The following is a 12,718-nucleotide window of genomic DNA, read 5'->3' on the forward strand; positions in this document are numbered from 1 at the left end:
AAACCCAGCAGCCCCTCAAAATATCAACTCCGTCTCCTTTCCAGTACTTTCGATATCGACATCTGGATTATATTTTCCAGTCAAGGGTATACAGTTCGCCCCCGAATTCTGAAAAAATGTGCGAGGGGATTAAAGTCATAATTCGATAAAATGGGTCACCCAGATGCTGTTCCCATATGCGTATTGGATACGTGGAAGCTATATTATGTTGACAGAAAACAGCGGTAATCTGCCACAGCCAGATGACGATCATAGGCACAAAAGTACAGATTAGAAGAAAAAGTGATTAGAGAGGAGATTTAGCCAAGTGGGTCTGAACTGTTCCTAAAATAAAAAATAAAAAAAAGCCTTTTAGTGTCTTCCAACCTATGACGTGCAACATTATTGTGCGGATGTTTGTCTACTGTGAGGACATGTTGCCTGGTCCACACAAGATACAGATGAGCTACTTCATTACACCGTTGTGTGTGTGTGCGCACGTGTGTGTGTGTGTGTGCCTCCTGCCCACGGCTAGCTTAGCTTTACTTTGGCAGCTGCGCCCAAGGCCAAACATCCTCAAGGACCAATGACCCCCCCCCCCCCCTACCCCCCACCCTCTTCTGTGCCATCCAAAACAAGCAGCCTGTGCTTCACGCATGACAGCAGACCCTGAACTTTCTAAGTTTAGCCACGGCCGCCAATCATCACCGGCGCAATACTTGGCCGCGCCCCTATTTACACACATGGTCGATTAATCGTTTATCTTATCGGCTTTTATGACACGATATGGGAGGAAAAAAAATTGGCGCGGGGAGGCCAACTAAAGAGTACATTTTAAGGACCCGGGGACATGAGGGGGAGAAATGGAACAAGGACTAGTCACTTTTTCTTTCAGCAAAAATGTAACAAATTTGCAGAAAATAAATTACAGTATCATCTTGTTTTAATTGACTCAAAAATGTCAATGTTGGTATATGAGAATTATGTTTGAAATCAGAAAGAAAGCAAGACGGGAAGGTACATGTGTACAATACTCTGCTTGATTTGGCTCTTGTCGGTTATAAATAAATGAATAACCACGACAGAAGGTCGTCGAAGGGCACTGGCCAAAAGTTTACGGAACACGGCGTTCAATCCTGTCCTTTGGCTGGCCCCCACGTACAACTCGGGAGGTGGTACATAAACTGTGTGTGCATGCGTGTGTGTGTGTGTGGGCGCAGTAGCTGCATGTGTATTTATACTTTATATTCCCAGTGTGCTGGCAAAAAAAAAAAAAAGGATGATGCAAGCTCTTTGAAGAGTTTCCAAGCCAGCAGCCTTCACGTCCTTCCACCTGTTGTAAGATCTCGATTGATTGCGTCATTAAACAGCCTTAATAGCCCCCCCGCGGATGGGCCTATATTAACAAAGACATTTTTAACAGTTTCCAACACTTTGGTGGAGCCACGTCACTTTGTAATGTCGTTCTCATGTTAATCATGCACGTACGCACGAGGTGTCAAACTCATTGTTGTCGGCGACATCGTAGTTACCTATTCAGTTGTGAATATGAAAACCATAACGAGAAACTGTAATTACCTCGTCTTATTCAAAAGCAAAATTGGCCGAACAATTAGTCACTTGCCACTTGAGAGCTTCCACTGCCACCGTGTGGCTAAGAGTAGGTACTACATGTCATATTTACAATCATGTCCGGCTTTAAATCTTTTTATTTATTTTCTAAAAATACCGTGTGCACAACCAGGGTACGTATATAAAAAATCAGACGTAGAAGAAAAAAGGAGCCAATGCAAGTAATGACACAGCCGTGGTGAAAAACAGCCAAGAACAGCAAACATCTCGAAGCACAATATTTTTACTCACCATCCAGAAAAGAGATCCGGAGGCAAAGTCGGCATATTGCTCGATTGTGGACAGGACACTGAAGATGAGACACACCAGGACCATGAGGAAGCTGTGGAGAGGAACACAGTGCGAGGTTAGTACAACTGGAAAAAAGAGCAAATCAAAAACACTACAAATAATAAAATGAAATAAATAAATAAGGAACAAACTGTAAAAAAAATTAAAAATACATGCACGCTCACTTCGTAGATGTAGTGGTTATTTAAAGGAATTTTTTCAAAATCTCATTTTTCCATTTTTTTAACAGGGTTATTCTCACGTCCCGCTGGCCTTGCAGCTTTGCCAGGTCTCTTTCGAAACCCCAGCGGGATTAAGCGCGGAATCACTCGTGTGTTTTAACGATCCCTGAAATAATCCTTTGGACGCATCTTTGGAGTGCTTTTACATGACATGGCAGCAATGTTTGCATGCAGCAGCATCGTGATTGGGCTCGCTTCAGCAAACACACACACAAAAAAATGTACAAGTAGCAGAGGGTACGTTATGTGTCTATGTGCTCCGAGCTGGATTACGCGCCATATGCTAAAAAGGGGTTATGTAAGCGTCCGTTGTTTATTCCCATTCATACCGCGCAGAAAGTAAACAACTTCAGCAAGGTTACCGACTCGACTCGAACTGCATCATGACCTTACGAATGTTGCAAATATGCAATTTCAAGCTCGTGAGCAATTTGTTTTGTTTTCAGACTAAACGTTTTTGTGTGTGTTGCGCAAAAAGCGGCTAATGTGGAGTGTGTGAATTTCTCCCTCTGAATTTGTGTTGTTGTTTTGACTTTTTTGTCTCCATCTGTCCACTTGGGGGGGGGGATGGAAGGGAAAGCCTCTCGACTTCAAAGTTGCTGACACATTGGGCAGATGGGCGTGTGATTTTACGGGTTGAGGATTACTTGACCTCTCTCGCACACAGATGCCACGTCCTAAACATGATTTGGGAAAACGCGTGCCGAAATGCGAGGGTTGAGGCTTCTCGGGTGAATGAGGCCCTCGGCTTGAAAATGGGACGAGCGCACAAGTGAAGAAGCGTCTGTGTCCATTCATGGTTTCAATGAGTGAGTCGGCATTTTCCAACGCTGACTGCGGCGCTAACGAGGGGAAATGTTTTTGTTGCACACAGATGTGGAGGACAGGACAGGACAGGACGGGACGGGACAGGGTCACGCTAAAAGCATGATCCAACCTTGCTTTGCCCCAGGGGCCAATAAAACCTGTGCGATCTGATTAAAAGAAAACAGATGGGGCTTTAGTGAGAATTACCGACAAAATTCAAAATCCCAGTGCGCAGCTTCATTCAAAAATGAACACGGCGCTAGTTTGAAAAATTACAAATGCAAATGTGAAGACCACATGGAAAGCAAAAGCTGAGCATTTTTTTTCTTAAGTGAAAGGTATATTGATAAGCCAAACTTTTTTAAAGTTTTTTTTTTTATTTATATTCTGGCTGCAATCCTTTTAGGTTATTCTGAATTTAGACTTCATATTTTGCTATATGTTTTCCACTGGGCCTCTAATATAAACACGCACCATCATAACAAGAAGCTGAGATGTCTATGGTGGAGCTCAACGCACACAAATTGCCCCGGCCATGACTGTTGAGCAAGCATGTCGGAGACCGAGACCCCCCCCGCCGGCTCAGCCATCGCCATCCCATCCATGGGAGGAGCTTAAAGACGGATTACGGCACATCAGCCCGCAAGCCAGAAGCGCGGCTATTCTATCCTGGCTTAACCATCATCTTGTCCACCTAATAGTTGGGGAAATAAATGGACAGGTTGGAGTCAACAAGCGGGCCAAGATTACAAGTGGAACTGCACTGAGAATGCTAATGGCTGAATCCATTTTTTTTTTAAATAATCTTTTGCTCTCGGTCAGTCACCTTGGTAGCGCTAATGATCTGATGCGATAATCTTGCCTCGTTTATTTATATTCCAGCCGAAAGAACCTCTGAGGAATCTCTATAACAGGGGTCAGCAAGCTTTTGAAGCAGAGAGCTTCTGATTCACTTATGAGCTTCATATTCTTATTATTACACACTTTTTTGCTCAAATTACCTCTTGAAATTCTATTGTTTGGGCCAGATGGATTTAATTGGGCAATAATAGTTGGTTATTTCATTCACGGGAAGTCGAGACACTGACCAAGTTAATGAGATATGGGTAATAAGCGCCATTTTTCTTTTGCCGTCGTGTGCCGCCGCGATGAATACTCCAAATACGTCCCACCAACTTACCGACAAGAAATGGAAGCGGCCCACACAAACGTAATCTCTCCTAAGTAGAGATGCAATATATGGCTTTGCTTCTGCATACGTGCAAACGCACAGAAGAGGAGGCTAAAGCCCGGAGGCTGATTTCAGTAATCTGCCGGGTTATAAATACACAAAGCCCTAAAGCAAGTATTGCAGACAACATCTGGGCGTCTGCGTTTTGGCCAGGACGGAAGGGCGACAGGTGTGCTGTCCGTCGCCAACCTTTGGAATTCGCCACGAGGTTATCACGGCTAAAATCGTGTCGTTCAGTACGGAGAAAGCCGAGTGCTAGATGAGGCGTCCGAATGAGTTCAAGGGTCGGATTATGCTTTCAGTTGGAATCATAACTGCACAGTTTGTTCCCTCTGCTTATGTAAAAGACTCAAGGGAAGTGTCCAAATGTGATCTCTGAGCCACAGTTGTCTGCACGCAATCTCCCAAAGACGTGTGTGTGTGTGTGTGGCGTTGAGTTTCCTTAGTCGCTGGCGGCTATTTTGAAAATGGTATTCTCGACTCGCTGGAAAACGCGTCCGTCCGATCCGTGATTGAGTGACGACTCATCTTAACACGCCTATTAAGGGCCGCCATGAGCGACACAATCGGAGCCTTTATGTTCCATCTCGGCCCCCTGCCAATTATTCAAGAGCCCCCCCCTGCTGATAGCCATCGACAAGCGATCGTTACTTTGAACCGACGGGCGGGTTCGGGTTCTTATTTCTTTGTCCGGGTGAAACATTTGAGCTTCAATTACTGCTGGTGGGGGTTCATCGGCAACGCGGCACACAATGGAAATGAGAGGTAGCCCGGTGTTTCCATTAACTGCCAACAGGTAGGGGATAATATGTGAAGAGGGAGGACTGAGTCCTCCTTTCTCACTTGGGGCTCGGTTTCACACAGATGAGCGCTTGCTTTCCATTGTTGATCAAATTTGATGACAGGGTGAAATAAAAGGGTAGCAGTGAGTGGTACCCAAACTAATTGGGATATTCGATATCACTTTTTTTAGACCGATACATTCACAAAACATGAACAGGAAAAAAAAATCCCTTGCTTTCTTAAATCAGAATGTTAATTAAGATAAAATAATTGGAATGAAATTTTTTAATTAAATTTACTGTAACCATCTGTTAAACTGGAAAGGAAATGTTTGGTATGGATTATAAAGTCGGATTAAGCGTCATACTTTTAATCTTGGGAACATCAAAGATCTGCGGACAATGTATTTTCTGTTGTTTTTTTTCCTTTCTTCCAATGTATACATTTTTTTTTACATGACTACAAAATTTTCAATCTATTTTGGTTGTTGGGATTTCAGCAAACAGTCAGTGGAGCCGATTCCCAGTTCAGTCTTCATGTGGAGCAGCAGCAGCGCTAATCCAGCCGCATCCTGTTAAAGTGAGACGCTAGCCGCCAGGTCGCCGTCACCACACTGGCGAGAACAAAAACATTGCTCGCATTCACATGATGACATTTTTTTTTAAGAGAAGCTCATCCATGTTTCATGCATGAGGCCATTTATTGACAGCAGGACGAAGCAGACCAAGACGGCAGACGTACTGGATATGGTGTACCAGATCACGCTGACCTGGTTCTGGTTGGCTCTTTAAATGAGCTCACCGTACACAAGACTTCTGTTTCTGAGAGCCAGAACCTAATACTGTACTAGATGTAATTAACAAGCGAGGGACAACAAACACCGAACAGGCACTTGTAGACGCAGAGTGGCCACAAAATGAGGTCCACCTGCGCATCAATGCGCACCGTCAAGCAGTTATTGATTGAATCAATTCTAAGCATCATCAAAACCGGTATTTGAATCAACCAATACATTTCCTGCTTCAATCAGAAGATACAATCAACCTGCCAAAGACGCCGGCCCACCAGGCATCTGCCCATCACGCCCGACACCGAGTAAGAACATTTGAGATTAAACTGAAATAAGATTGTCATTACTTAAGATTTTTTGCGGTGTGCCACAAGAGTTTCTTCGAGCAAACTAATTTACTAAAAGTCTGATGAGTGGTACTTACACGAGGAAGTGGTAGAGGAAACATTTCAGTCCGGCGGGTCTCTCCAGGAAGTTGTAAACATCGCCCTGCATGCTGGTCTTAACGTATGGCCGCTGAAACTCCTTCTGATGGCGATGCAGCCAGCTGGAACGCGGCAGAGGCGCCGAGGCGGCGGGGAGCTGGCCGTGGCCGATCTGCAGGGCCGCCGGGTCCTTGGCCGCCGGACAGCGGGGGACGCCTGATTCATTATTCACCGCCGCGGGGTCCAGTTCCAGTGAAATAGGAGAGTAGCGGCCCATTTCAGGAACGAGGCCCCCGCCGGCCACAGGTGGCGAATCCTCAGCATCCGTCTCCTGGTCCAGACTGAGGCTGGTGCCGGCGTAGCCGTTAGGGCTGTAGCGGGCGAAGGGGCCCCCCAGCCTGGTGCCGTAGTCCCGCTGTAGGTGGCACGTCATGTGGAAGGAACGCGCCCGTCTCTCGCCCATGTTAGCTCCAAATTTCAGAGACGGAGCCGAGGGAGGGTCTGCCGAGGGCAGGGAGCACTTGGAGGAGGTCATGAAGACGATCTCGGGGGGCTTCCGGTTGCGGATGTGCGCTCACTCGGCGGGCCGCCACCATGTGCGTCCATACCTGGAGTGGTGAGATGTGGAGATAACGTGACTGAAAGAAGCCCGGCCCTCCATTATGAGGGGGGCACGGCTATGTTTTCACTGGCCATGAAAAATACAACACTTGGAAAGCACAATGCATAAAAATAAACAAAATATCGATAAAATTAAAGATAAATGGCTTACAAATGATTTTAGGTTTTTTAAATGCGCTGGAAATGTGCTTGGACTTACCATAAGCTCCACTAAAGGCAATTCTAAATGACACGAAACGTTTAAACCGAACTCTATGGATGAGGACAAAACAGGAGATCAGTGTCTTGTCTATGAAAAGACATTGAACTTGATACATACAAGTATATATAAACAGCATGTGTGTTTGTGTGTTGATGGTAGCAATTTGAAAAGCTGTTATGGAAAAAAAAGTCACGTCTGTCCACAGCTATTGAGGGACCCATGACAAGGACCACATGGACTGCTGTCATCGTGTCGATTGAGTTTCTAACAATGGCACATTGAATTCACATCTAAATGACCACCATGGCTGGAAAATAAATTAGCTGATATGAATGCAGAGTTGAGATACAGTAGACAACACTGCGTACAAAAAGTCGACACACCCTTGTTCAAAGGACGTTTTTTTGTGATACGTCAAAACTGAAACCGAAATAAATACATTTAAAACTTTTTACACCCCTTTATTGTGACCTATAACCCAATAAAACTATAAAAATATGAATGTACATTCGGTAAAATGGCTTACCTTCAAACGCGAAGACGGCGCCAAAAGCAGATTTAATCATGAATGCTGTGTGGCAGAAGTCCGGCTAGTAAAAAAAAACACGTTTAAATGAAAAGTAAATCCAAATATGGTTATATGAAGATTAAACTGTGAGGAAACATTCAGTGTTGACGCTAACAACAACAAAAAGTGACAAAAAACACACATGCGTTAAGTCGGAGTCCGTTCACGGGACTTTGAAGAGCATCACTGTCATCTCGACCGTGGACGTTATGGCGAGTTCAAGGTTACTCGATAATTTTCAGTTCCGCACAAATCCGCCACGTGTTTGCTTTTTTTGAACCAGAAACGTCGACTATACAAGGCGAACATTCATCAGTTGTATCCGTATTGAACGTTACTCGTTTACAGGGAAAGTGGTGTTGTTCGGTGGAAGTTTCAGAGCGAGCGCGACCCATGGTAACGTCGCTTTACGAGGGCAACTGAACGTCTCACATCACAGCTGGTTGAGCGCTCACAGACAGACAGACAGACAGACAGACAGAATTCCTTTTTTACAGAAAGACAAACAGACAGACAGACAACACTAATTGACACTTACTGTTCGGCTTTTCCTCACGTATGTAATGCAAACTTAACAACTGTAACAGGAGGAATTTCACTTTCGCCATTTGACAAATCAGATTTGTCGTTTGTCGGCATCCGTAGTGACTGGAAAAACATGGCCGCTCACGCAAGAACGAAAATGCTGCTGTCCTTAAATCGACTAAACGTCGTCGGTGTTGGACTAGCGCATTTGTCAAACAGGCTGACATACGCGACGGCATTGCCTGTACACTCGGGTGGCAATAAAAGTGAGTATTGCACACGCCTTTGCTGTCGTTCACGCTTAGCTAAGTGTTGCGCTACAGTCAGGTCACTACAAATAATATGCGTCTAGTAGTAATTCATAATCCCTTTTTTCTTTTTTTTTATTTGTAAATTAGAGAGGGAGCTATGAACAACGTGTCTCGCCAATGTGTTAAGCTCTGATCTGAGGCGGCAGATGAGGGGGAATGTCAGACGGTTTCTTCGGCGCACGTTGATGACGTAACGAACGCGACGCTGTTCTCGTGCGCCGCTTTATATATGCTCATTAATTGGACATTAATTTTTTTTTCAAATTAATTGGACAGTAAAGAAAATCACAGCATGTCACAGTACTTAAAATTTAATATTTTTAGATATTTTTTTATAATTGGTATGTTTTAGGTTATGACAAAACACGTGTTTGACATCCATTCAAATTTGACTGTAATAATGGTATTGTTTTTAAATTTTCTAGTGTATATGTTTTTTTTTTTTTGTTGTTTTACTTTCCCCATTATCATTCATTTCAGAATTTCCTGGGAGAGGCGACAGAGGAACTTTTACCAAAAGGCCAAGAAGAGATGTAAGTCAGATTTCATGAAACCTGGGAACATCATGTTAACTTGTTTTCTTTTTGTGTGGCTCTCAGGCAGGACCACCAAGGACGGACAAGATGGTAGTGGACCAGGACTGGACAGCAGTCTACCCAGCAGCGACCCCCTTCCGAGCCACCGCTGTGCCCCTACCTGTGAGGATGGGCTACCCTGTGAAAGGAGGGGTCCCTCCAGAGAAGAAGGGCAACCTGGAGCTGCTCAAGGTGGGATGCTGGTATTGATCATTTCTGCTAAACAGCATAGATGTAAAAAAAATCCACGACACCATGCATCTGGCATTTACACAATCATGACCCATGTGACATAATCAACTTAAATCAGTACTTACTGTAAATTACCCGATGCAAACAAACCATCTTGACATGAGGCTCAAAAAAACTTTTTTTTTTTTGCCATGTGTTGTCTCATTCAACAGATTCCCAACTTTCTCCACTTGACACCAGCAGCAATCAGAAAACACTGTGAAGCTCTCAAACGTAAGCACGATGACTTTTTTTTTTATTTATTAAAAAAAAAATATTCCTCCTAACGACCGCATGTCGCCAGCGTTCTGCAGTGCGTGGCCGTCCGCTTTGGACACAGACGCCAAGTGTGAGCAGCACTTCCCCATCCAGGTGGAGAGCAGCGACTATGTGTCGGCCGGCCTCTCCATACGAAACCCCGCCGCTCGTGTCGTTCACCTCCGAGTGAGTTTTACTTTTTTTTGTCACCACCAGAATCAACATATAGTGATTTGTGATGGATTATTTACAAAATGTCCCCATTGCCAGAAACTGCTTTTGGTTTATTATTTATAAGGTAATATAATTGCTTACTGAAGGGAAAAGTCTTCAAAACAGATTCAGCACGTGTATTCGTCTTCAAGCATTCATGTCACCAGTGTCAAACTATTCATTTAAGACATTATTATCAAGTCTAATCTGTTGTGGCGAATTGGGGTCATGCATGGCTCACAACACAATACATGAAAGTCTAAGAATTTAATCAGAACACAGCAGAAGATCATGCTTATCTCCAGCTGGGACCGTCTTGCTGCACTTTGGGACACACAACAAGCAGCATCAATAAATGAAATGTAACAAATTCAATAATTGCTGCATCCTGATTTCCTTCCTCAAGGTCAGGTGACACTTTCCGTGCACATCCTTGGCCACCAGGGGGCAGTACAATACAGGGACCTACTACGGGTTAATTTGATGATTTTGCCAAGCCTTCAAACGCACTGAATCCATGAATATAAAAACAAGGCCTTAATTGGTATTGATCACGTGACCATCCTTGTTTGTTTTTTCGCTGGTGCGCAGGTGAAGCTGTCCAGTTTGAACCTGGATGAACACGCCCGGAAGAAAATAATCAAACTAGTCGGGGAGCGATACTGCAAACAGTCGGACGTCCTCACCATCACCACCGACAGGTGAACACTCACACACTCATCACTGTTTATACAAAAATTCACTTTCTCTTTGCACCTTTTAGCTGTCCACTGAGACAACAGAATTACAACTACGCCATGTACCTGTTGACTGTCCTCTACCACGAGTCCTGGGTGAGTGCAAATACAGTTTGAGCAAGAAGCTTCACTCAACCTGTGCATCTTGTTTTTCCCCATTATGCACTTGGCGGGGAGTCGAAAATCATCTGGTGACCTTTAGCGCAAACAATGACCAGCACAGTCCTTGTGCAAGCGTCAGGATGTTTCTTTGTAACGCTAGCCCACAAAGGGCCGACTTGTTAGCTGCCACAACCGAGGTGACCGTATACCTCCGTGGGAACGGAAGGCTCGCTAGCTCATATTAGCATAAACACTGCGCTTAATAAATATCAGAAAAATATTGTGACGTCAAGTCTAAAAGCGAATAATAATATTTTGCTTTTCTAAGAAAACCGAGGCGTGGGAGGCCGACAAGACGGTTGCAGACATGGAGGAGTATTTGTGGGAGGGCAGCCCGTCCCAGAAGAACCTCTTGGACACGCTGTCACGCGAGCCGGACGGCGGCGAGCAAGAACGCCAGCGTCTGATGGAAAGAAACGAAGTGCAAGAGTACAAGGACTCGGTCAGCAGACTGAAGAACCAAGGCGACAGCGAGAGCGCAGTGCTGCAGTACAAAGAGGCCGTCAAGAAAGTGCTCAAGATGTGACAAGTTGCAACAGAGAGCAAATATATCACTTTGTTGCAATGTCTCCAACACCATCTGATGTATTTATGTAATTTTGCGTCCTTTCACCAAAATAAAAAGATGTCTTGATTTGCGACTAAATACAGCCCTCCAGATCAGACCCGCCTTCAAACCTTCAGATCGTATTTGATCAGACGCATGGTCTCTCTTGTCCCGGATGCACGATGGCATTCCATCCTCCTCCTCTTCGCCCTCCGGCTTGCAACCAGCCAAATCAAACAGCCCAGCAATGCCGCCACACAGGTGACCAGCACCACCGGCAGGCCGTGATACCCGGGTCCCAAATCCGCCGAGGTGTCCTCTCCGTCTGGAGTTGAAACTCGCTGTCGAACTGAGGTCTGAGTGCTTGGATCCTCGGTGTCTGACTCTTGAAATGTCGTCGGAGCGCTTGACTTGTTGTTTTTGTCTTCGAATGATGTTTGGGTGCTTGGATCGTCGATGTCTGCCGTTTGAAATGACCTCTTGGTGCTCAGCTCCTTTTTGTCTCCATTTTTAACCGGGGTTTGGTTGCTCGGATCGTTGGTTCCTCGGTCTCGAATCCATGTTTGGGTGGTGGAGTTGTTCTCGCCTGGCTCTTTGACCGACATCAGATCGCTGCTGTTGATGCCTCCTGTGGACGTTGAAGAAGTCAGAGGACAGGTGGTGGTGATTGTGGAGAGGAAAGTAGGTGTTGACGCTAAACTGGATGGAGGAGGTACGCTTGACTGGGACGTGGTGGCAGATGATGAAAGAGGTTTCGGGGTCACTGGTGAGGCTCTCCTGGTGGTCTTCGGGGTGCTGGTTGGTTTAATGGTGGCAACAGGTGGGGGTGGATGGAAAAATTGTCGCTTGTCCAAGGGAAGCAGTTCAGAAGCATTGACGCGGCCCACGCGGATGTTGGACGTGAGGTGTTTGCCAAACACCAACAGGTCAGGATCCACACCTGAACGAGTCGTTCCCCACGTTTAGATCTTTGCACGAACCCAATAAGCATAAGTTGTACATGTTTGTGGCTTACGCTACTCCAGCACAATATTATTAAATTTAAAAAATGAGTCTCTCTAAATATCTAATATTGAACTTACCAAGAGTGACGTTGTAGAGAACAGCAACAGCGCTGTGGCTGATGAGACAGCTCTCAAGAGTTGGACAGTGCAAGTGGCAACAGTTGTTTGTCGTGGCGTCGAAGTGAAACACCGCCACGTTACAGGACGCTCAAAGAAAAGACAGATTGTTGGTTCACCGAGCATGAAAACACAACTTGAACGCAACACGGTTGATTTGCAACTCACCATTTGTCGTTAAGCAGCAACTGCGACTGCATGTCAGCGCGCCTTCCTCCCGGTAAGACCTGAGCAACCGAGCCCCTCGTTTCTCGGAGGCCTTCGTGTCCACGACGATTCCAGGGAAACTCCGAATCCAGCAGTTTTTGTAATAAGAAGTTGGCGAGCAGCGAGACTCGGCCCGCCACGCGACAAGCAAAAGCGTCAACAAGCCGCATGCGACGTTCATGGTGCCTCTCGCGTGATTGGAAAACCGAGCATCGTAAGTGCTGGGCATCTTCACACACACACCTCTTAGGTGGGTCAATGACTCGCATCTGGAGGAGGAG

General features: G+C 45.4%; 3 protein-coding genes across 12 annotated transcripts in view; 1 reads left to right on the plus strand and 2 right to left on the minus strand.

The window, feature by feature from the left end:
• kcnq1.2 (potassium voltage-gated channel, KQT-like subfamily, member 1.2) overlaps nucleotides 1-8,591 on the minus strand; it is a 72,062-nt gene extending 63,471 nt beyond the window's left edge. For 8 of the 10 annotated variants that reach the window (XR_015859075.1, XR_015859074.1, XM_088378922.1 and 5 more), the window contains exons 1-3: nucleotides 7,509-7,736; nucleotides 6,159-6,767; nucleotides 1,843-1,933 (exon numbers count right to left, since the gene is read on the minus strand). Coding sequence is in view for 8 of the 10 variants with exons in the window: in XM_088378922.1 (XP_088235048.1) it covers nucleotides 1,843-1,933; nucleotides 6,159-6,694 (627 nt within the window). In the remaining 2 variants the exon portion in view is untranslated. Of the gene's footprint in view, nucleotides 1-1,842; nucleotides 1,934-6,158; nucleotides 6,768-7,508; nucleotides 7,750-8,088 lie in introns of those variants that run through there. The other 2 variants (XM_088378915.1, XM_088378916.1) reach the window with 2 other exon arrangements.
• mrps35 (mitochondrial ribosomal protein S35) lies at nucleotides 8,027-11,196 on the plus strand. The gene is made up of 9 exons (XM_088378924.1): nucleotides 8,027-8,106; nucleotides 8,196-8,341; nucleotides 8,867-8,919; nucleotides 8,986-9,153; nucleotides 9,366-9,426; nucleotides 9,497-9,636; nucleotides 10,255-10,364; nucleotides 10,427-10,496; nucleotides 10,831-11,196. The coding sequence occupies exons 2-9, from the start codon at nucleotides 8,209-8,211 to the stop codon at nucleotides 11,086-11,088; spliced, it is 993 nt and encodes a 330-aa protein (XP_088235050.1). The 5' UTR covers nucleotides 8,027-8,106; nucleotides 8,196-8,208; the 3' UTR covers nucleotides 11,089-11,196.
• On the minus strand, nucleotides 9,786-12,716 carry mansc4 (MANSC domain containing 4). The gene is made up of 3 exons (XM_088378923.1): nucleotides 12,399-12,716; nucleotides 12,192-12,320; nucleotides 9,786-12,049 (listed from the first exon to the last, which is right to left on the minus strand). Exons 1-3 carry the CDS (start codon nucleotides 12,664-12,666, stop codon nucleotides 11,235-11,237), a joined length of 1,212 nt encoding a protein of 403 aa, XP_088235049.1. The 5' UTR covers nucleotides 12,667-12,716; the 3' UTR covers nucleotides 9,786-11,234.
• Between the last annotated feature and the right edge of the window lie 2 nt (nucleotides 12,717-12,718).

This window comes from Syngnathus floridae, chromosome 6 (assembly GCF_059516105.1).
Source record: "Syngnathus floridae isolate MCC-2025c chromosome 6, RoL_Sflo_1.0, whole genome shotgun sequence".
Lineage (NCBI taxonomy): Eukaryota > Metazoa > Chordata > Actinopteri > Syngnathiformes > Syngnathidae > Syngnathus > Syngnathus floridae.